General features: G+C 41.6%; 1 protein-coding gene across 10 annotated transcripts; it reads left to right on the top strand.

Annotated features, from left to right (window-relative positions):
• The first annotated feature begins 1,567 nt into the window (after positions 1-1,567).
• Positions 1,568-24,234, top strand: LOC6536757 (phospholipid-transporting ATPase ID). 10 transcript variants are annotated; one of them, XM_015192451.3, is made up of 20 exons: positions 1,568-1,948; positions 9,523-9,853; positions 15,718-15,776; positions 15,869-16,081; positions 16,139-16,675; positions 16,745-16,966; positions 17,031-17,279; positions 17,560-18,246; positions 18,859-19,149; positions 19,207-19,380; positions 19,439-19,715; positions 19,779-19,931; positions 20,045-20,231; positions 20,990-21,136; positions 21,202-21,353; positions 21,414-21,637; positions 21,694-22,023; positions 22,115-22,363; positions 22,424-22,540; positions 22,606-24,234. In XM_015192451.3, exons 2-20 carry the CDS (start codon positions 9,820-9,822, stop codon positions 22,942-22,944), a joined length of 4,641 nt encoding a protein of 1,546 aa, XP_015047937.1. In that variant the 5' UTR covers positions 1,568-1,948; positions 9,523-9,819; the 3' UTR covers positions 22,945-24,234. The 10 variants fall into 10 exon arrangements, with proteins under 10 accessions (XP_015047937.1, XP_039231288.1, XP_039231287.1 ...); XM_039375354.2 differs by having other exon boundaries at positions 1,569-1,948; positions 17,560-17,994; XM_039375353.2 differs by having other exon boundaries at positions 1,569-1,948; positions 20,045-20,189.
• The last annotated feature ends 701 nt before the right edge of the window (positions 24,235-24,935 follow it).

Here is a 24,935-nt window from a genome sequence, read left to right as displayed (position 1 = left end):
GCAGTGTTTATTGCCAGAACGAACCAGTAAAAGTCCGGGAATCAATGGGGTTTGAGTGCTACCAGCAGCTTACAATCTACCGCACTTGATTTCAGTGTTCAGGCAATCGAGCCAAACGCACTTTAAGCTTCACGCTTTTCATTTCAAATGCCATAGAGAAAGGACGGCCATAGAAATCGAAACGCAAAGTAAATTGCACTTAATCGAATACTATGTAAATGAACCGCAGATGGAATCGAGTGGAAGTCGAATAGTCGATCGTGGGATACCCGGTACTAAGTTTGATTTCTGTAAGGTCTTGCATTAAATTTTTAGGAATAATTCGGTATCTTTTTGATTCCTTAATAATCCTGAAAAGCCACATTTCTTTCCGTAAGCAATTATTTTTTCCCTGGTGTCGGGCAACGTTTAGTTGACTAAGTTAAAAATGATAGATAAAACGTGTGCGTGGGTTTTCGAGTTCATTAAGGTTGATTGTAACCGCTGTAACCCGCTTTTAGCACCAACAACATTCGCGCTACTAACGCTCTTTGTTGCATTTTTTTCCTATTCAGGCGGTCACCCTTTGCCCTTCGCGTCGTTATCCTTTTGTGGTGAATCAGGATTAACGGTAAATATAATTACTGCACCCTTTATCCTGCGTTGGGAAAAGGTGAAGGCGACTCTGGCGAAAGCGAAGTGACGTTAATGACATTGTTGGTTGGGGTTGCGAACGGTGGGGTCCAGTGGAGTCCCCCCCCAGCCAACTGGATGCGAACCCTTGGCTAATTTGTTCTATGTTCGACTTGCGTCTAATTAATGAAGATTGTCTCGCATAATCGTAACGCTTTAATTTATATTAATTGTTGTGGGCTTGCCAGACCTCTTAAGTGGTAAGCTGGGCATTTTTCTTGCACAACGAACCCTAAATGGGAATTTTAAGATACTTAGTCCCTAGTCCCTTGTGTTTGGTAATTGGTCCTTTAAGTGTTTATGAAAACTTCTTTTTTTGTAGCTAATTAAGTTGGCACTAGTAGGTAACGCAGTTAGGAAATGGAATGTTAAGAAGTTTTCTCTCTATTTTCAGTTTCCCTTTAACCGCCACATTAAAACTTATTTTAAGATTTAAACTATTATAGTACCATCCCTAAATTAAGTATTATTGGTAAAGAAAAAGATGTTTTGGGTTCAGTACCATCTCTGAATAAATAGTGTTTGGTAAAAAAAAGATGTATCGTGCTCATTATACCATTAAACAGATCGTAATATATTCAATGGACTTCATTCTGTACTGTTAAATGGTCGTCACTCATGGGAAATTCCCCCGTGAGCTTGTTAGCCCGATGCGAAATTATAGGTTTACCTGCACCGATAGTTCCAATTAGCTTTAGCTTTGCAGCTTTAGCTTTTTCCCAAGACCCCCGGCAGTTGGCAACGCGGGTTGGCAACACCAATTAACGTTTATCAGTTGGTAAGAAGAGTACAAAGCTCTCTTTTCGAGCGAGCGAACAGCTATAGTGCTCAATTGGAGGTACTACGTCGCCGAGAATTCGCCGCTTCAGTTGTAATCCAAGTTTTTAACGAAACGGTCGTGTGCTCGGTGAAAAAAACACCATTCCGTCGGCCGGAAATATCGCAGTTCTTGGGGAAGAAGCGGGTCTAGTGTCGAAGTTCTTTTCAGTTCTAAGTTTCGTTCTCATTATTTGGTTCGTCACAAAATTCGAAATCCCCTCGAAAAGTTATGTCAAGTGCAATGAAACGAGTTAAACACAATAAATCACAATAGAGCGCATGCAACAGCTGCAGCATTAGCAACAACAAAACCAACAAACGCTAACAACTTCAAACAACAGCGGCAAATTCAAAAGCTCCGCAAACTCGACGCCGGCTTCAAAGTCTCAAGCTCGGCTTTAACTCTCTGCTCTGCCGTAACTCCCGATTTTCCCTTCCCATCGGGCCAATTTGCCGGGTGAGTTTTATTGTTCAGAGCTGCCAACAGTTTCAAGAACCAAGTGTATTAAATTTTAAAAATTGAGAGGTTAAGTAAATCAGCTCTTTAGAGCTGCCTATATTTTTAGCACAAAATTCTATTGATTTTCATAAAGTCAATTGTAGGGAAATTGGTTTATCTCATAATTTATGAACAACAATCAGTTGTTCAGTGCTGCCAACATACTCTTAAATTTTTAAAACATTTTTTAAAAATAGTGGATAGTCTTGGACTTCTAAGAAGAGTTATAAGTATATAGACACACCTAATAAATCGGTGTCTTTGTTGACCATAGCCAGAATTGAAAGCATATACAAACGCAAATGAAAAATAAAAAGAAAAGCGGAGCCAAAGGTGCCAGCACTGATGCTGCACTTTTGTTTTTCCAATTATTTTGAGTGACTTATAAACAGCTGGTGCAATGTGCGCAATCTTACCCCCTCACCCCTTCCTCTACGCCTGCTCTCCACTTAAATTTTGCCACAGCTTCTCCCAGAAAATTTGCAACTCGGCTGAACTCGGGGATCGAGGTAATCTGTTGCAATCTCCGTTTCTATGTTAAACACACTGGCTGACACCTCGTCACTCAGGTGGGTAGTTGGGTTTATAGGGGTATATAAGGGAATTTTCCGATTTCTGCCCCTATGGGGTGGTCAGCTTTTCCGCAAAGTCATGTTTATAGTGACTGGCATTATCTGTCGATCTTGGTCATTGACTTTAGCCAGGCGTGCGGCACTGGTAGTTATTAAAAACATTGAAGGGCTTAGATAAATAACCCATAACGTGTGTGCCCTAAATAAGTTCTTCTTTATTAATAGGCTATTAAGATCGAAACGCTTGAATTTACAGATTACACGGTATGAAGATAGGAGTTTTAAATCAAATTCAAAAATTGAATGCTTTTGGAAACACAAATGGCTATAAGTTGGCCTCCTAAAATAGATATTTTCCTAAGAATTTTTGAATGGCAAACAGATGACATCGTTGCTTGGTAGATATACGAAAATAGTTTTGATACTGGGGATTCCCAGTCTTGTAATATTTCTTTTATACGTCGGTCGGCTGGATGTAGCTTAATTAGGCCTTGGAGAAATAATAAATGTGTGTATCTGTGGGCTGTTGAAAAGAAAAGATTTCAGAAAAACAAAGTGAAGATCGAGCCAAGGCAGACACGTGTCTCAATTCTGCTTCACTTCTTGATCTTTCAGCGGCGGTGTTCACGTAGTGATGTCATCTTCGAGTAAAAAGATTCGTTTGAAAGAAATCACCAAAGGAAAGACAAAAACTAATTTCAGGCATTTCCCATTCCGCTTACTTTTTCTCCATTCCCTGGCGATGTTTCTAATTGTTTTTTTTTACCTATTTGCCGGCAGTTAACCCTCGACTTTTAATAATAATTACTAAAGAATGTGGCTGTTTCAAAACTGTAGATATTATGAACAAGGCAATTCTCTGGTTACTTCATACAATTTGTTTGTGTTTGCCAAAGTTGAGATAATAGAGGCAAAAACGAATCAAAGATAAAAAAGCATCTAGTTCAGTAGAACTTAAACACATTAGTAAGTCATGGGGCAACGCACTCTGCAATCTGAAATGCGAATAATTACAATTCAAATCTAAGACCTGGACAATTTTTGTAACTTTAAGATATTTAAGAAAATTAATGAGACACCTAAAGTATCTTCCTCTCTGACTCATGCGAAAGATTGAAATATTTAGTGTCCACACAACTGAGACAAAGATAAGGCATTGAGAGATACAAATTGCTTCTACCCACATGTGAGATAAGTAAGGTGAACAATGAAAGCAAAGACTGCTAAGGCAAAAAATAAAAAAAATTATGTTATACTCGTACATCAGAAAAGCAGGAAAAACAGCATTAAACAAGGTATATGTACGTCATTTAAAATAAAAATCCATATTTTACAATTAAAGCTATTAACAGGGGGCTGCAGGCGCTGCATAAATATTTGATAAATGCAAATTTGGTTGTTTTGACCGCTGCTGTTTTGTTTGTTGACAGTGGCGAGTTAAAATGCAATGGCAAAATATTTGTAATTTGCTTCAACTACCTATAATCACATCTACCAAATCGAAAAATATATAAATAAATAATACTAAATAATCTAAAAATTCTGCACAATTTGTTTATTCAGATATAAATCGCCAGCTATTTAAGAGATAGTTTGGTGCAAAAATGAGATGCTTATAAATAGAAAAACATTAATACTGCATAAAATGCATAAAAAAGGTGTGCCAGTGAAATATTTGCCGCAATTGATTCACTTTTTGTACACCTAACGAGAAAATAGCTCCACTGCAACCTTGAGGATATTTCTGCCACTTGCTATCTTCCCCGGTATCGATACACATTGGAGACACTTGTGGCACTTCTGATTGACACACTTGGGACTACAACTCAATTTTTTGAGAGAGCTTCTGTGCAAGAGTCCTTTCCGCGACTATCTCCGAATTTGTACAGCCACGGCCGAGTCCGGGTGGCCCAGCACTTATTTGTGCCCCAAATCCCCCTCTTTGCCCCTGCGGACCTGCAGAGCGAACAATGGACAATCGGTCAGCACGGCCATAAGTGCTCGCCACACGCCAACCAGTGACCACCAGCACCACGACAAGCCAACAACCACGACGACCACGACGACGGTCACTGTCAAAGGCAATAGACGGACACGCAAAGGACGAGGACGAGGGCAAGGGCGAGGGCGAGGACCGTGGGCAGGTGAAAGTGGCATAAAAAATAGTAGTAGTTAGTAGTTAGGGTGGAAGCAATCTCGTGGCCAGATAAGAGTCGAATAATCGGTTTAGTCGCTTTCACTGACCCAGGTTTACCGGGCAACCTGAAAACAGCGCAAAATATTTGCCGCCCATGACCACGGATCTCAATAAAAAATGCCGTCGGTCATTATATTATAATTATTTCGCAAACAGTAAATACAGAAGGCCTTTTGATTAATGCTGTCGACATAAATATCAATTATTATACGATTATTATTTTCCAAATAAATAATGCGTCCTCTTACAAGATCAGTATCGTTTGCCAAAAATCGGAAAACTAAACTCTATATTCTCGGCAAAAGTAAGCAATCATAGAAGAAAATTAAAATCTGTAGAGGAATTTTTCCACTCATCGAACTATGAATGAAAATTGAACGCCACAACTTGCACAAAGCTTAATACACTTGGCACCCGCAAAATGTCCAACCAAATTATAGTTGGCATATTCCTATATGTACAATAAATATATACACTCACTCGTATACGACTGGATATGCCGAAGCACTTTAAGGGAATTGTTGGGCACTGAATTGATTTACCTCAGCTCCAACTGCATTTCATATGGGTCCCCCGAAAGGCCAAAGAGTGATAGACAACTGGTCAAAAAGGAAAGCTAGGAAGCAAGAGTTAGCTGGGCTATATACGTAGAAAGGGAAAGGTAGTGCCAATATACCCAATGGGGCATGTAGCCCCAATAACATTGCCACAAATTAGCTGGACAAGGTCCGGCATGAACTTGGCTAGTTTGGTAAAAAAGTGTGGGTTGATGTGGTTAGAGTTCTTTACGGCGGTCTTTGCTAATGGATTGTTTTAAGTTATAGTTACAGTTAGCTGAGAGTGGACTGATTTCAAAAAATCATTGAATTATTAATAAATTTGGTGGCACTAGCCACCATTATCAAATATTATGTAATGTTTTTACTTAAACCATTTAAGTTTTTTACAAAATCACTTTAATTGCGTAATTTATAGCAAAAATGCGATGTAATTTAATCAATGAATTCCCATTTGAACACATAGTATCTATACCGACAAAAAGTTCCAAAGCTGTCCTGAATTCCATTAGATTCGCCTAACTAGCAATATCTTTATTCGTTTTTTCTTTGCGCATTCCAATATCCCGCTCAAACTATCTACCAAACTACGACCCCAACCCGCATTTCATTTTGCATTCCTAGCGGCAATTTGGCTTTAAGCTATAGCGTTTGCCACAGACGGCCCACATCTCCTCTTCTGGCCGCATTGGGTACATAATTTCGCTATCTACCGATGGAATCGTGCGAGTTGGAACGGCGATAGGACGGGATGAGGTGTTCCCATCACGCAATTGCTGGCACACGCACAGCCCACCTGAGGTAACCGAAACTCACCGTTCGTCGCTCCCAGTGAGGTGACAACTTGGCCCAAAGACAAACCGCCGTATCCGCGCACAATGGCTTCGGGAAATCGACAGACAGATGTTGCCACATGAAATGTCTCATTGCGGCGTTTGGTTCAACAAGTCTGAGGAGGATTTCCAAAGGGAGCTGTGCGGTAAAACGGGAACCTGCTCATTTCCCACACCTTGCCAGGTCTTCCAATTGTGGGCCACGTGTCACCAAGACCGAGTTTTCAGTAGCAAATACATTTTTAATGCAACACACGGAGCACGCACTCCCACGAGTCCCGGGATTAGTGGCCACTGCATGGTAATTATCTGCGATGAGTCCTTTCTCGACCACGAAGACGGCTAAATTATTGATTGTCAATCTAAGGTTGGGGAAAGTCCTGCGAGGGATTATAGTTCAACTTAAGATGTCCCCCTGACACCTATGTGTGTGCCAGCTAATGGATTTTCCTGGGCTGTCAGAGTGTTAGAAGCAAACAAGTGCAGCGAGTATCTGTATCTATTGGATATACTCGTACGTACTTTTTAAGTGTATATCTGTGTTCAACATGTTAGCACATAATTTTCTTCAACTAATTCAACTTCAATCAACTAACTGCACAAACTTCCATTGTAAATTTAAGATTTTTCATACACATTTTGCTAATACTGGTTGAATATATTTCCCCTACTTATTCATCAGCCGTTTAGCGTGTTGAATTTTCCACGCAACTTAAGAATTCCAATGTTATAATAGATGGCTCCACCCCGGTGCAGCAGGAATTTTGCACGGACTTTACCCCTCCAGCTTACGGCTTACGGCGATGAATAGGTACTTCACGGAATTTGCAGGGAGTTTTGCAGGCGGTGGGGGCGAAAAACTGGTAATGTGGGAAGCATTGACCTTGGTTGCACATTTCCATTCTGAACCGCTCGCTTCCGCGGCGGTCGCGTCATTTAGGGACTATGAATGCGGGCTAAATAATTTATGCGCCTATTATGGTGGGGCTCAAGCGGCTCTTGGAGCCCGATTCTCCACCTCACCACCGCAGTAGAATCTGACCCAGTCTCTATTGAATTTGCACGTGGGTGATTCTATGGCCCTCATCACAGTCCCTTTCTTTGTAGTTCTTGCTGCTGGTGCTCTAATTGCGCCAAATCAATTGAAATTGATGCTCCAACATTCAATTGCATTGATTGCCTTTCATTTGCAGTTGCCGGAGTCTCTGAGCAAGTATCTCGGGCAATATTGTATCTGCTATTGCGAGCGCCTAATGGAGGGCACTCTTATTTGAAAAACATTTTTTTGTATTTTTTCAAACTTGCATATCATGGATCTTGCATGGGCTGTCTTATTAATCAATCCAAAGTGATGGATTTTCTTTTAGATAACAGACTATCAGATCGTTAAACTGACAGCCGTGAAATTCCAGACATTTTTTATTTGTATAATAACTGTTGCATTTCTAATTCTTGTATACATGCAGCATTACATTTATTCTTTGTAAAATTAGACATTAACACTATTTATTTTTATTAAATTCATTTAAAATGGAATTTATTTGGGATTACTTTTCCCATTATATTTAGAACACATGACTGGCATATTACACTTTGAAGACCCAAACTCACACCGCTCTTGTGTAAGCTGTTAACTAGTTCAAGGTTTATTAACTAAAAATGTTCTGGGGTGTGACCAGTCCGATTTTTACAAGGATTGTTGTAATTATCCAAAAATAGATAAGAAACAATTATATGTCTATCCATGTAAGGGTGAACATGGGGAATAATCGAAAATAATACGGATGAATGTAATTATGGATAATTCATATATCGCTCGTCCATTAGAAGTGCTTGAAGTCGGTTTAATGTTTTTGGGAATGTTGATTTATTAATGGATGATTTGAGCAGTTTGGAAAATGGTTTGACTATTTGTGCAGAGAAGAACGTAACTGGGTCATAGATTACAATCGAAAAATGTTCTAAGCTTTGAAAAATTAGGTTTCCTTAGAGGAAACCAAAAACCATAAAATCTGGACTAATTGCTGATAAATGATGTTTGGTTTTGGTCACAGCGATTAAAAGTTCCGGCACAAAACTAATTGCCACATCTGGATGTCCAGCTGCAATGTAATTCAAGCCACACACAGCCGTACATGTGGTGGTCATAAACAACTTTGTTGGGTTTTTTGCCACTTAGTCACTTACTCTTGAGCCCCTAAGGCAAGGGGAAGATATTCGAAAAGCAAACGATCAACAAGAGCTTTCGATTGAGTGACCTATAGGGGTTTGCGATCGGCACACAAATCGGTCGTTTGTTTATTATTCATGAATGGACTCTTATTATTCGCAATTAGCATACAGTTGAACTGCTGCAAAGGGGTACATGTACATTAATGATCTTCAGCTTGGGGCTTTCCAGGAAAAGCAATTAGTTTTGAAAATATTAAATGATTAGATAATTATTACACTCATACGGTATTTGTTCAGAAGTTTTTAAGTGATGTTTGTATATGAACTAACCTGATTAATATAGTAAACATATGTATTATGTATAAATATTTACAGGGGTCTTTCTGGAAATGTATCTTATCACTACAGAGTGTATCGGAAGGGCGTTCAGAATTCGCATTAGTATCCACTTTGTTTGATTTCGGCCGGGTTCATGTGCACTCGCAACGTTTTTCATCTGCTTTTGTACTTCGTTTTCTGTTTTGTTTACGAGTCGCGCCGAATGGAGTGAGTCACGTTAGGTAAATCGTTTCTTTGTATTTAATTTGGCACTGTTTTGTTTGCTCGGGCCTGTAATAGCTTTTATTAATTTTCGATCATTACTTTGACTTGGTTTGTGCATCCGGTCGCAAATGAATTACGAAATATTACGCCAGCATTTTGACGAAACCCCACCCAAATGCAATTAATGCATTTCACATTACGTATCCGCCGGGTGACAAACCTTGCGAGCTCCTATAACCGCCAAGGACATGATCCTGCGAGGGCGTATTTGTTTTTTAATAGCGGTTACACCACAATGGACAGCTGTTAATGGATACATCGGACCCCCAGCCCCTGTAAATCAGCTCATTCGTGTGACAATTAGCATGTGAACACATCAAAGTTTAAATAGACCAGTCCAAGACCATGCCCAAGCCCAAGTTTATTTGTTTGGGGAAACTTTTGCTCCAGCTGGGCGGCGGACAATCCTTTCCCACATCCAACCGTGAATAGTGACCAATGGATCGACCTTCTGGGTCACCAGCTGACACCATTTAAAAAGCTTTACGAGTGCCATTAAAAATTCAACAGAGAAATCTAGAAAAAGCAAAACTTTTCCCCTGATGACGAATCATTTGAATGCTTACTGAATCCACACATTCCCATTCCCCTCTTCCAGGCAGCCTTCGGCGGCTCGACAAGGCCGCCATATGGAGGAGGTTGGCGTCCGCTCGGTCCAATCAGTCCGCTCAGCCACGACGACCATCGAAACCGAGCTGTTGGCCAACTGGTCCCAGTCGCAGTCCCAATCGCAGTCCCACTCGCAGTCACAGTCCCATTCGCAGTCGGATCCGGAACCGCTGTCGGAACCGGAGTCAAGCAGCCCCGGATGCCGCCAGCCGCGTGAGTCCTGCTGGCCTTATCAGATCAGATAGAAACCCGCCGAGGACACACATCCCCGAGAGACACCCTCATAATGGGCACAAAAACCCAACCACAATTGGCCAAAGGTGAGTGGAAGTGAGAAAGTTAAGTAGGTCTGCAATGCCATCAAGTGGTCACTTTCCATGGCGATGAATATGATGCTAAAATTGATATGAGAAATAAGCGTTCAATGAAATAGTTTAGAATGGCACACATTAGCGAAATATCTACTCTAAAATAACTGGAATGGAAAATATTTCAAATTAAATCTAAGCAGTCAATTTGATAGTGCAAAGTAGAGTAGTGGAGCTATCAATATTTTATATTTTTTTAATAACGTTTTCAGAAATATGTAACACTAATGAACGTTTAAATATACATCTGTACACACACATATAATAAAATAAATATTGATAAAAGTTTTGGTAGGTCAGGTTCTGTTATTCTCTTGGCTTGCTGCAACTGTATCTACTACGATACGGACTAACAATTAAAATAAAATTAGTGCATTCACCAATAGAACAAAACTCGACTTACGAATCAATAACCAGCATAAGCCCGATGCCCGATGCCCGATGCCCGCTACAAATTGATTTTGCTCAAAGCCTTTGGCGTTTCAGATTGGGAAATCTCGCTGCCTCGGGGAGGCAAAAAGTTGAACAGTTGTTACTGATTTCGGCCAGATAGTGACCCAGTTCTTTGGCGTTACTAAACCAATTGCAGGGAGAGTCGCGGCAACTCCGACCAAAAGCCGCCCGTTGCTCGATTTTGGCCATGACACTATTCCGCAAAGGTACTGTTAGCCACTGCCCCAATCCGTGTGTGTGTGTGTGTGTGTGTGTGCGCGGGGGAGTCGAGGTGTATGTGTGTATAAGTGCGTGAGTGCCTTGAGCCTGGTCAAAACGGCACTTCGATTTATTAGGCGCCTTGTGTCGGCCGCTCAATGAATGAAGTGAATGAATGCGAATTATTCCGATTCATGAGTAAGGGTGAGTACTTGTTGACTTGTAAGTGTGTACACAATACACTAGTCTGCAAAATTGAGCCAAAAATAAAGTGCTTTCTATTTGCCGAATGCGATTTGATGGGATTTTGAAAGATTTTAAATAATAAGTAAATTAATTAAAAGAATTTGAACAAATATAATTTAAATAGTTTAAATAAGCTGTCCCATTTTTTATGCAGAAAATAATTTTTATTCTAATTTTTAAATACATAAATCAACGAAACAAACTGACCTTTTGCTGTGAAACTAATGAACGCTTATCCAAGAGTGTCGAATCAGGAAAACTTATACAATTTTTTTATTGACTTGAGACAAGTATCTTGACGACCCAGCTTTGAAGTTGCCAAGTGAAGTTTGTGACCCTTAAACTCAATTTTGTTAAAGTTGTTTTATAAATAACACAAATTGAGAAACTACAAGACGCATCAACTTTTTTCCTAACGAAAACGAGAGTTGGGAATTTTCGTAGCAAAGTAATATTGAACTAAGGGAAACTATTTTCTTAAATGCCATTTTCGTGGTTTTCCCATTTGCTTTTGATAATGGAGCCCTTCCTTTAAATATAGTATGTATGCGCACCTGCTAAAATCTTCAAAGGAATTCCGGGAATGTAAGTCTGTGGCCACAAAAACCGCACAATAATTTTACATAATCTATCTTTTCGAAATTTATTATTCAGTAGGAACTCTATTCATATGTATGTACATTCAGCGTTTGGCGCTTCGCTGATTAAGTTTGCTTGTTCCGAAAGGAAAAAAAACATAATGCAGTGTACGGGGTGTGATTACCATTTTCCCGCCCCCCGGCAATCATTCATTAGCCCATATGCGCCACTTCTTCAAGCGCCAATAATGTTTTTTTTTGTGTTTTGACATTGACATTGCTGCCCATTTGAATGAAAAGAGAGTGAGAGAGAGCCCGCATTCTCTTGCTTGTTCAATTCACGTGCCAGCGCCAGAGCACCTCCAATTTCAATTTGTTTGTCGACTCACTCGTCCGTTCTCTTTCGAATTTGTTCCCTTGTTTTTTTCTTGGGGTGACTTACGAAATTTGCTCATTTTTATGCTTGACAAACTTGGGAAATTGTTGACCGACTTTTTGCCGCAACGAACGGGGAAATACCCTTTTAAATATCAACAATAAGTTATCAAGTAATAATATTTCTTTAAGTTTTCCAAAATTATTATAAATAAATTAAATAGTAAATCATAAAATACATTTAAGCATATAGATTAAAATTTTCTCTTTGGGGTGGACCATGGTAGCATCATGATTTCTGTAAATATTCCACATACGACCCATAGGCCCATTGAAATAGTTCAGCGCTTGCTGATATGGCAATCAATCAAGTCAGCTCAGATCGCATTATTAAAGCTCTTCCAACGATTTCTTCGCTCCAAGTAGAACCACTTTTCTTCAAGCCAAATCTGAGAGTGGAATTTATCACCGCTTGTGCTTTGAACCTTTGAACCACAGATCACTTTAGTCCGCTAAAATACATAGTTGGAATATTCAAGCTTTTCCATAGCTCTCTTTTGAGTCAAGCTGGTTTTAACCGTTTGCCACCGCTTTTAACCGTTTCGACTTTGAAGGTGTGCGTGAATCGGTTGCCAAGATATAGCTTTATGGCCCGCCCGGTTGCCTTGGCAGCGCTGTCGGCAATTTGTTGTCATCGTTTTGCTCGCATTTCGCTCAGCTGACGGCGTCGCAGTCGCCGTCTCAGCCGCAGTCGCCGTCGCCCATTTTGGCCGCAGTTTGCGCGCGGCAGTTGGCCATTTGGCTTTGGCGTTAGCCGTTTTTGTTTATCGCGCTGCGGACCGACTTGCATTTCGCGTTGCCTTGGGCCACTTAAATAGAATATAACTCCCTGCTTCGCGAAAAACTCGAGTTGCAGTTTTAAATTAAGGTGTTTCCGCGTTTCCACAAAAACTTCCGAGGAAAACTAAACTAAACTAAAAGGCAAAAAAAGGCAAAAAACGGAAAAACGAAACGCAAGCGGTGCAAAATAAGTGCAAGAAATGTGCTAAAAATGTACGAAGCTGGGTGGGGGGAGAAGGAGGAGGAGGAGCAGAGAAATAGGGGTAGAAGACGAAGGGCCGAAGAGAGGCAGATGATGATGATGCATTTGGCACCTGGCACCGAAAACATGTTCCCCATTTGCCCCTGCTTTGTTGTGTTTTCTTAGCTCCCAGCATAATTATTGAGCCTTCATCGATTCTTTTGGCCTTTTCTTGTAGTTAATTTGTTTCCACCACCTCACACCGCCCCGCCCCTTGCCGACCCACCAAAGGTGACGCATGCGAGCGAAGGAAAAGCGAACAGCAAAAACAACTCAAGAAAGCGAAACAAATTGAGAGCAAGGAGCAAATTTACATTCACATGCATGACTCATGTTCGCAGCAGGATATCGTTAAGGAGAGCGGAAGAGTGCATGGGAAAGCGGGGGGCGAGAGAGCGCGTCAGAGCTTAGCCGGCATTGTTGTTGCTACACAGGGAAAAAAGCATACTATATTACACTTTTAATGGTTACAAAAGAGGCCTGGAGAGACATAGATACCTAGATAAATATATATTAAATACGTATTTTATGGGGCTTAGATAAAACTAGCCCAGAATAACTTACGCATTCAAAGTGCATTTCCTCAGTGTAGTTGAGAGAGTCCTACAAACAGAGAGGCATACAAAATAATGGAAGAGCACCAATCAGCTGTAATTCGAAATCGGGCGGATGTGTGGGCAAACTTTTGTCGATTCCCTTTATTATCCTTAGCAAAGAGACACAAACTTTTGGCTCAACCTTTAGTCTCAGATTCAATTTCCGTTCTCCCTTACCGTTATGCCTTTCATACCCACCTTTTGCCTGCATTCGCCGTGGCCTTGACAACGGTTTTGACATTGACACCCGCCCGCTTTTCCGCATTTATGAAAGGAAAGAGAGAGTAGGAAGAGAGAACTTTATTTCGCTGCAGCTTCCTTTTCTTTGTTGCCCAAATAAAGACCACCTGTTGAATGCGGAATGCTCACTCACACGCACGCACACACTCTCTGTGGCAGCTTAGTGACGTCAGAGCGACTTGCTTACTGCAGATTTGCTCAATCGGGCATAAGGCAGTAAAGTAAACATAAGGAGGTACACATGTCTTCCTATATGTACATATATGTATGTACGTAGTCGAGTGCTCAGCCATAATGCACCCAGATGTACTCGCATAAAAATTCCGAGAAAATTCCAGGAAAGCAAGGTGAAAATGTTTGAAATGGATACTGACAGTAAATACAGTGCTTGCCTTACTAAATGAGCCACTAAAACACAAAGGCAAAGGAACGAGAAAAGCGATTCTTGAAAAATATTTTTTGCAATTTAATATCACGCAAAAAATAATATCAAGGCCAAGAAAGAGTTTACTTTTAGAACATAGCTCAAATATGTACGTGTGTAGGTACTTAAACCAAAATTATTCTTTAATATTATACAACTCTTCCATACACCAGACCAAACAGTAACCAGTATAATTAAAAACCACTGAAAAGCAATTCCAAATTAATTACCAGTTTTTGTTACAATCGGTTTGTTTGATTTTCATATTAAAATCTCACGCAATAAATAATTATTGAACGAACTTTTAATTGAACTGCACCATAGCTATTAAACTCTATTTGCCTTGTGGAGAACGGAGAACAGAAAAGGTATGATGAGGCATCCCCCAGTTTGAAACAACGTGTAATGTTTTATGCGAGCCAATCAAAAGCTTTATTGATAATTATCTGGAATACAGAAACGCTAGTAAATGTTCCTAAATTACTTTAAAATGTGGGAGTACATTTCGTGACGCATTTAGCTACGAAATCAGACCCAGTTCGAGAGTCTCAACAAGTATTTGATATACCCTTTGAAGACGATTCCCCCTGGGTATCCAAAAATCAAAGCAGAAATTTGTTTATTTATTTATTGCCCAGACATATGCGTGCAAACACTCACTGTGTGATGAGAATCGTTTCCAGCTGTCTGGGGCTCTTTGTCAGTGGGAGGGGTAGCAGTCTATCAAAATGATGGATGGAACAGTCTTATTGAGCCAGCCCCCCAGGGAAGTTTGTTCGGTGCCGATGGGTTTTCAATTGCATTTTAATCTTTCGGGAGTTAGCAACACGTTAAACTTTCGCTTTTCCTCGTAGAATGAAGTGTAATGTGGACGCCTCATATCGATACTGTTCCACCTATAGCCTAAGCTGGTCATGATCGGGGGCAGGAGATGCAGCGAGGCCGCCCGGCGGCTAAGAAGGCGTCCTGACACGCTGGAACTATCAGTCCTGGATGGCCAACCTATGGAAACGGAACTCCAGGAGGACAATGAGCGGACCCCAACAACGGGAGCCGGAAATGGGAATGAATCCGGCACAGAAGCTGTCGAAGCATCGTGCTCGGCGTCCAGCAAAAGAACACGCTGGTTTCAATTCGCCAGGAGCTCCAAAAATCGAAGGAAACGATTGCGCTGTGATGAAGATGAGGAAGTTGTGCAGCAGGACAGAAGGAATTCCGATGTGGAGGGCAGTCGGAGGGCCTGCCTTGCCCAACCTGAGGGCATGAATATAGGCAGCTCCACTCAAACCATCGCCACACCCCTGATGGTGGGTGATAGTTTCTACAGCCTGGCGCCGGGAGGAGGAAATCCATCAGCCCACAAATCCGATGACCAGGAGCTGTACAAGCAGAGAGATCCTTCGGTGGCCTCGGAGTCAAAGTCGGTGCCCAGTATGAGACGTCTTTCCCAGATTAGAAGGCGCCGCAGCTCGTACTACTTTTCGGGTAAAAAGGGATAAAGATGGAAAATTATCTTAGATTATTACACAAATATCTTAGTCTAATGTACTTAGTGATTAAATATCATCTACATTATAATGTTAGTTATAGAGACAAAGCTTAGATCCTCTTATTTCTTTTCACAGAAAACGAACGTAGAATTCGAGCCAACGACAAGGAGTTCAATGCCCAGTTCAAATATCACGTAAGTATATATTTACCCTCCTTCTTGAATGCATACAGAATTTAATTATTCTGTTTGATGAGCTATAAACTATAATCCCCATTAATTTACAGAACAACTACATCAAGACCTCCAAGTATTCGCTGTTCACGTTTCTGCCTTTCAATCTGCTGGAGCAATTCCAGCGGTTGGCCAACTTCTATTTCCTTTGTCTGTTGGTCCTCCAGCTGATACCCGCGATATCCTCTCTCACTCCGGTGACCACAGCGATTCCTCTGATAGGAGTACTTACTCTGACGGCTGTTAAGGATGCCTATGATGATATTGTGAGTACGAGACACTACTAGTATCTTCTTAATTGCCAATCTGTGTTTCCTTTTCAGCAACGGCATATTTCTGACTCGCAGGTGAACAATCGCAAGTCGAAAACGCTGCGCAATGGCAAGTTGGTGGAGGCCAAGTGGTCTGAGGTACAGGTGGGCGATGTCATTCGGCTGGACAACAATCAGTTCGTGGCCGCCGACACCCTGTTGCTGTCCACATCCGAGCCAAATGGTCTGTGTTTCATCGAGACAGCTGAACTGGATGGGGAGACGAATCTCAAGGCAAAGCAATGCCTGACGGAAACCATCGAGCTGGGTGATCGCCACGATCTGCTCTGGAACTTCAACGGCGAGATCATCTGCGAGCGGCCCAACAATCTGCTGAACAAATTCGATGGCACCTTGATCTGGCGGGGTCAGAGGTTCGCCCTGGACAACGAGAAGATCCTGCTGAGAGGCTGTGTCCTACGGAACACGCAGTGGTGCTATGGCGTGGTGGTCTTTGCCGGAGTGGACACCAAGTTGATGCAGAATTCCGGAAAGACGCAGTTCAAGAGCACTGGTGTGGATCGCCTGCTCAACTTTATTATTATTGGGGTAGAGTCATGTTCACTTGAGTGCATAAAACCTTTTTATAATTAACGTATTATGTATCACTCCCTTCAGATCGTCCTCTTTCTGGTGTCGATTTGTGCCCTTTTCGCGATAGGCTGTGCCATCTGGGAGGGCCTGATTGGCCAGCACTTCCAGTTGTATCTGCCTTGGGAGCACATCATACCCAAAGATTACATACCCACGGGAGCAACAGTCATTGGATTGCTGGTCTTCTTCTCGTATGCCATAGTCTTAAACACAGTTGTGCCAATCTCACTCTACGTTTCAGTAGAGGTATGTATCAATGTTAACGAGGCAGTTACGTGGCATTCAATGGAACGTGAATAATCCTGCACAGGTTATACGCTTCGTACAGTCGTTTCTCATCAACTGGGATGAGGAGATGTACTACCCGACCACCAATACCTATGCCAAAGCCCGCACCACCACGCTCAACGAGGAGCTGGGCCAGATCCAGTACATATTCTCGGATAAGACGGGCACCCTCACCCAGAACATCATGACGTTCAACAAGTGCAGCATCAATGGGCGCAGTTATGGCGATGTGATTGACCTGCGCACCGGCGAGCTGGTCGAGATTACGGAGGTGAGTGGCGGATTGTCGGGGTGTCGGGTGCAAAAGGCCAATTTAACCTCTAACTTGGTTGAGGGAATGTTGTGTTGTGTGTGTCGGTGTCCGTTTCTTGCACAGTCTGCCCAAAGAAAGTTCAGTCTCGGCAGAGGCTGTGTCTTCAAATCAAACTTAAACTTTGACATTCCCCCTTGACCCCAACCGTGTGCGTCCCTGTTTAATTGTGCGTCTGACAATGTAAAAAAAAAAGAAAAGAACAAAGAGAAGAAACAACAACTCACATTACTCGTTATAGCAGCAAACAATTTTCCAAAATAGCAACACCAACAACCGACCCAGTCCCACATGTGGAGCTATCGTAGCACCACCTGCAGCACCACCCCCCATCATCCTAGTGCACAAGGCCGAGGTCCATGCGAAGAAAAGTTCTCTGTTGGTGTCATCCTCCGGGGAGGCGCAAGTGGTGCCAGAAAGACCCAAATCGGATGACGAGCGCCCTGCTCCGCCGTTGGAGGCCGGTGAAAAGCGGCCAGGACTCAAGCATGTGCGCTACTCGGCGCCCAGTAGAAGTCAGGACGAAGACTCTGGTCGCTTGTCGCCCAGAGTGAGTGGAAGTCGAGGACTTAGTCCACCCATTGGCAATGAGGAGCGACGAAGCAGTGGAGGCTTCAAAAGGATTGGAGCCGGATGTATGCAGCGCCAATTGTCCCGCACTAGCAGTTGCGACAAAGTAAAGATTTTGCATGACAGCCAACAGACAGAAACACACAACATGCACCATTCAAGTCACAATCGCAAGCGATTAGTCAAGATCCGGTTTAAAAAAGCGCCATCAACAGCCACGCTGGGTGTTGTCTTCTCTCAGCTCGAGCACCACCTCGAAGAGGAGCCACAATCCACATCCGCACTTAGCACCACCAAGCACCACCATCGTCACAAGGCATTCGCCACCAATTGGAGTTCGTCGCCTCACAGAGTGCACGTATGCATGTTGCATGTCCTTCAATTCACACCCACAATTGCCATTTAGTGTCTTGTTATTTGTTGTTTATGTGTTTAAATCGTGTATTTATGCCGCTTTTACCCAACCAGTTAACTATATTTTTTGTCTTCAACATGATAAAAGTATTTATTATTTTGAAAGTATGCTGCACACAACCTTTATTCTGATACCCACAATATACCTAGAGTTCTGCTGTTCGTGGATTCGTTATTGTGTAAATAAAGTGTAAAAATATTTATTTTTTAAGAAACGCTTTTATGTTTATTATGTAAATAGTACCGCTTATTACTTGTTTACACCTTTAACATGAGGTGGTATTTTTCATCACATCGTCAATATTAATGGAAAATAATACACAATTTAATGCGTTTGAACGTTAAAGCCATCTAGGACCCGCTTTTAATGGAGAATTAAACGCTCTGGCATAGAAAATACTTCCATTGTATCACCACAAAAATTAACAAAGCATTATATACTTTGGGACACTATGCTAACCTGGCTTAAAATTGTATACAGCCTAGCTTTTCGTACAGTAACTCAGAACAGCCTCCAGCCTGGCAGCTTCTAAGGCAAACTATTTGTTTTTCGCAGGCCCTTCAAAGTGTTGACTTTTCGGCCAATCCGCATCACGAGAGTGACTTCCGATGGTACGATAGATCGTTGCTGGATGCCGTCCGGTCGGATGAGGAGCACTCCCACGTGTTTTTCCGCCTCCTGGCCCTCTGCCACACGGTCATGGCCGAAACGGTGGACGGTAAGTTGGAGTACCAGGCCCAAAGTCCCGATGAGGCTGCCCTCGTTTCGGCCGCTCGCAATTTTGGCTTTGTCTTTCGCACACGAACACCGAATAGTATTACCATCGAGGTGATGGGACAAACGGAGGTGAGTAATTGTTATACATTAAAAAATGTGAATAATTTAAATAGTGAAATATTACAGGAATACGAGCTCCTGAATATCCTCGACTTCAACAACGTCCGCAAGCGGATGTCTGTGATTCTCCGGCGCGGTGACTCCATGGTGCTCTACTGCAAAGGAGCGGACAATGTGATATATGATCGTCTGCATGGCGGACAGGAGGACCTAAAGGCGCGCACCCAGGACCACCTTAATGTGAGTAAAATGTTAGATTTCCATGACCTCTATTTGATTTGTGAGTATCCCCCCATAGAAATTTGCCGGGGAGGGTCTACGCACTTTAGCTCTGGCTGAACGGCGTTTAACGGAGCAGTACTACAACGACTGGAGGAGTCGGCAGCAGGAGGCAGCCCTTTCGATGGACTCGAGGGAGCAGAAGCTGAACGCCATTTACGAGGAGATCGAGAGCGAGATGCAGCTGGTTGGGGTGACGGCAATTGAGGACAAGTTGCAGGACGGCGTGCCCAAGTCAATTGCTAATTTGCAGAATGCAGGGATAAAGATATGGGTCCTAACCGGTGACAAGCAGGGTAAGCCAGCATGGAAAAATTCTCGTCGGTTCCACTAAAATATTTTTGCTATTTTACCAACAGAAACTGCCATCAACATCGGCTACTCCTGCCAACTGCTTACGGATGAACTTGCGGACGTCTTCATCGTAGACGGCAATTCGGTGGAGGAAGTGGAAAAGCAGCTGAGGCAGTTCAAGGAATCTATAAAGATATACAATCGGTTTCGACCAGGAGGTAAGTTTTTTAAAAGGCCGATAAAAGTACTAAAAGCAATTATTTAAAATAGATAAAATTGTATAACATTTGACTAATTATTAATTTGATTTTGGTTTATTCGTATTTTCCAGGATTTGATGCATTTGACCGCCTAAACAGCGACAGCAACATGGATCCGCTGAGCGTGACCATGACACAAACATCCGCCTTCATGCAGGAGACGAACCTCCCACCCACGCCGCCTCCACCGCCTGCCATCTCGGTGGTTACCTTTAGGTGGGATGAGAAAAATAAGGATAATAAGGGCGGACCGGACAGGTAGAGGGCAATCCTTAAAAATATCCCAAGTAGATTAGCTTTTAAAATTGAATGATTTTCCAAATATATTTCTAGCTGAAGTGAAAACTAATCTCCTTCTAAGTGCTAGAATATCTTTCTTATATCAAAATCTATTTTAGCCAAATGTCTACTACTTTTCTATGTATTATTCGTTGTATCTAAAAGGTTTTTATTTATATGTTTAACTTTATTTAATTCTATCTATCTTACAAATCTTCATTTTGAATCCCTTACTCAGATTCGTATTAGTTTTAGTCTTAGACGACTGTTTGACTTTAAAAGCAAAGTATCCTTTTCGTTTCAAATTACTTACAAGAAAATAGATACCTTAGAAAGGGAACAATTTAGTTGTACCCACCAAAGGATGTAACCCTCTATTGGTGCTTGTTCCGCCCGTCAAGTAAACTATATATAAACATTTTTCAAACTAAATACTTTTTACAAATTTAAAACACCCAGCATTTGTTTACGTTCTGTCTGTTCCTCATTGCTTGTACAAATACCAATCTTAAGAATTAATTTCAAACAAATACCAGTTCCAGAACCACGAAAACAAACAGTCACTGTCCAGTCTTGTTCATTACCTAAATAGATTCTCCCAAGGAAGTTGCTTAACTCAATCTCTGTACATATAACTCATTAAGCTTTACCACTCTGTACACTGACATTTCCATTTTAATTGTTCAAAATCATGTCATTCTGTGGTACTAATCAAGGGGTTTGTTTATTAAAAACAGTGCTGAGTGCAATGACTTGTTCGGCGATGAGAAGGGGAGCGACGATGGAGGCACTGCCTCCATTGTGGTGGATGAAAATACAGGATTTGCTCTGGTGGTCAATGGTCATTCCCTGGTGCACTGCCTTTCGCCGGAATTGGAGAACAAGTGTGTGGCCCGCTCATAATTTTCAAATCCCAATTATTAATGGAGTAATTTGACCTAATCTACAGATTCCTAGACATCGCCTCGCAGTGCAAGGCGGTCATCTGTTGTCGGGTAACGCCACTTCAGAAGGCGCTGGTCGTCGAGCTAATAAAGCGTGCCAAAAACGCGGTCACTCTGGCTATTGGTGATGGCGCCAACGATGTGTCCATGATTAAAGGTTAGTGATAATGCCCTAACAATTATTAAAATGTAATACTTGAAAACCTTTTCCGTAAAGCTGCTCACATAGGCGTTGGAATCTCAGGACAGGAGGGTCTTCAGGCTGTCCTCTCCAGTGACTACTCCATAGCCCAGTTTCGATACCTGGAGCGATTGCTGCTTGTACATGGTCGATGGTCCTACTACCGCATGTGCAAGTTCCTAAGATACTTTTTCTACAAGAACTTTGCATTTACACTGTGCCACTGCTGGTACTCGCTCTTCTGCGGCTTCAGCGCTCAGGTGCGTTGAACTACAAGAGTTTTTCACTGTCACAACTAATTTCAATCCCTCCACAGACGGTTTTCGACCCGATGTTCATATCGGTGTATAATCTATTTTACACGTCGCTACCCGTTTTGGCGTTGGGCGTCTTCGAACAGGATGTCTCGGACAAGAACAGTCTGGAGTTTCCGCGTCTCTACACTCCGGGTCTAAAGAGCGAGTTGTTCAACATTCGGGAGTTCATCTATAGTGTGTTACACGGTGCCTTCACCTCGCTGGTCCTGTTCCTGATTCCATATGGCGTCTACAAGGATGGCGTCTCGGCGAACGGATTTATTGTGAGCGATCACATGACACTCGGCGCCGTTGTGGCTACCATACTCATAGTGGATAATACAGCTCAGGCAAGTAGAGCTTTAAATTATTCTCGTTACTTTAGAATTACATTATTGCTTTGCAAATAATTCAAATTTAATTTTTTCAAATTTCTTGTAGATATCTTTGTACACCTCCTACTGGACGGTTGTCAATCATGTGACCATTTGGGGCAGTTTGGTTTGGTACTTTGTGCTGGACTACTTCTACAACTATGTTATTGGTGGCCCTTATGTGGGCTCCTTGACGCAAGCCATGAAGGACCTGACCTTTTGGGTCACCATGTTGATCACAGTGATGGCGTTGGTGGCTCCAGTCTTGGCCTACAAGTTCTATTTGCTCGATGTACATCCGAGTCTGTCTGATAAGGTAAACATAATTTAAATATTCCAAGGACTATAAGACTAATCAGGAACTTTCCGATCAAAGATCCGACAAAAGTCTCTAAAGAAGATCCACTCCAGAGCTTCAAGTGATGTCAGGCGAACGGCCTCATCACGTCGTGGTCGTCGCTCCGTACGATCGGGATATGCCTTTGCCCATCAGGTAATAGCAACTTAACTATTTATTGTTGAACCCAATTAGCCTATACTGTATCTTTCACCTTCCAGGAGGGCTTTGGTCGCCTGATAACCTCCGGCAAGATTATGCACAAGCTGCCGCAGGACTTTGCGTTTCCCCTGGGCTTGGGCACCAAGAAAACACAGGTGCTGCACAACAACCTGAACTCGGCCGATGGACCGAACTCTAAGACCAACAATGTGACTGGCCAGCATATGGTCAACAACAACACAAATATGCGACAGAATCAGAACCAGAACCACTCGTCCATGGCGGATATAACGGCTGATGGGCGGGGCCATGGGGGAGATGATGGCAGAGGTAGTGGGGGCTCGGATGATATGAGTCCTCGTGCTCCCTGCCAGGACTTGGATACGATTAATCTCTAAGCTTTAGATGCAGGTGCTGGATCGGTAGCGGGTTTAGTAACAAACACCAAAAATTTTAATGAATTTAAGTTAGCGGAAGGTAGGATAATAATTTAAGTTTTATTTAAAAACGTTATCAGTAGTTTTAGAATTTAGTAAGGGTATAGTTAATTTAGGTCTGTGTGAGTGTAAGACAAAAAAATTGAACAAGTATTATGACGAACGCATGTTCAATCTCCGTGTTTCTGCTTCTTAAGTAAGTGCATCATATGTTTTCTAAATTGATTTTATCAGTAATTATGTTAAAAGTATTTTCACTAGAAACCAGTAAATCGTCGTACAATGTCATAAGAAGCCTATTTATTATTACCCATAATCTCCCCATTGAAACTCACTAACTGAATAAGAATTTCATCGACATTGCATCTACACTATTATAACAAGGTCCTATCCTTTCCTATGACAATCCAGTACTATTATACACAAACTCCTCGGAAGAGCACAAAATCCCTTTTCACGTATTTATATCATCGTTGACTGCATTTAAGAGAGTGAGCCCCCTGAATGATTGATTGAGTGCTTGGCTTTAAGGATGTAGCATAGGTTATACTAGATTTATATTGTCATTGGGAAACTGAAAGTGTACTTAATTGCTTAAAGATGTGCTGTGTGCTTAGCCAATATAACAGCGGTGCTTACCACCGCTCAGAGTAGCTTATCTACAAATAGCTGAACGAACTCTCGTCTCAAAGTCCAATATGCTATATAGTACTAACCCCAACAAAGACACAACCACACATAGAAAAGTCCACACGTCTGTGTTCCTAAATAGAGTTTTAGAATCAAAGCCTAAATTTGCCTTAGAATGTCCCTAGGGTTAAGTCCTTTAAGCAGTATCGGGTTTTCTAATTAGGATTCCCATTATTTTTCGGTTGTTAAAGATGGGCATTCGATAAGTGGGCTGTGGGTTAAGGCAGCAACAGAGATCTAAAGTGATTTAATATTAATGAGCACGGGAAAGTACTTTAAAGGCGCTTTTTATATAGCAAGGGGATGAAGTCATCAATAATACAGCGGAGTGTATTGGGGTTAATCATATTGCATAATAAGAAAAATGGCTATTGCAAATTTAATAGATTAAACTTACCTTTAATGTGCAATTTGTTGCTATACAAGACGAAAAGTGGAAGAAAATAATTAAACCAAATAAAGAGAAAAATTTTTATTTTTATCTACAATTTTAGCCAATGAAAATACGCATTAAGTACATTTTTAAATGATATAATAAATGCGAATTATTTATAAAATGCATAAGCCAAAGTTTATTTTTCCTATTTCCAGCATATTGATTTTATTTTTATTTATAACACACCCAACAATATTATTTTTATTTCGTTGTGAGACACAACATTAATGTGCATTTCCGTTTGTTGAAATAATTAACATTATTTTAATCCACCATTTTTAAACGAATTTAGCTTCACATCATCGCGTTTGTATATCTGCTCTTTTTCAGATTGTGCTCAATTTGCGTAACAAATTACATTTAATTTGTTAAAAGAAAAGTTGAAAGCACGCTGGCCCAAACCCGTGACTTGTTTACGCCTCATTAGCTGGACATTAAGATTATGCATTTTTATGAACTTTTCGGTCAAATTTAACACACGACTTGGTCGGAACTTTGTAATTAAATCTGTTACAATCAAATTGCTTGACCTTTTCGCTGGCCACACTTCCTGGCAAATTTTTTTCTTTTATTATCTTGCCCTATACAAATAGAAACTGAAACTGATGCTGGGTAAATTTAAGGCGTTGGAATTAAGTCAACTTAATGTCGTTTAAAAATCCACTTTGAAGGGGAGGAAAACAGATAAAAGCGATGGAGCACAACAGCAGAAATCTGGAGAAAAAAATGTGATGCCATTTATTTTAATTTGCGAGTCAAAATGTCGAGACTTAAAGTGAGGAATGAATGCGGCCGAAATGCGCCACAAGCTGAAGGAAAGTGAAGA

This window comes from Drosophila yakuba, chromosome 3R (assembly GCF_016746365.2).
Source record: "Drosophila yakuba strain Tai18E2 chromosome 3R, Prin_Dyak_Tai18E2_2.1, whole genome shotgun sequence".
Lineage (NCBI taxonomy): Eukaryota > Metazoa > Arthropoda > Insecta > Diptera > Drosophilidae > Drosophila > Drosophila yakuba.
The sequence above is the reverse complement of the archived record's forward strand: the minus strand, read 5'-3'. Positions and strand labels throughout refer to the sequence as shown.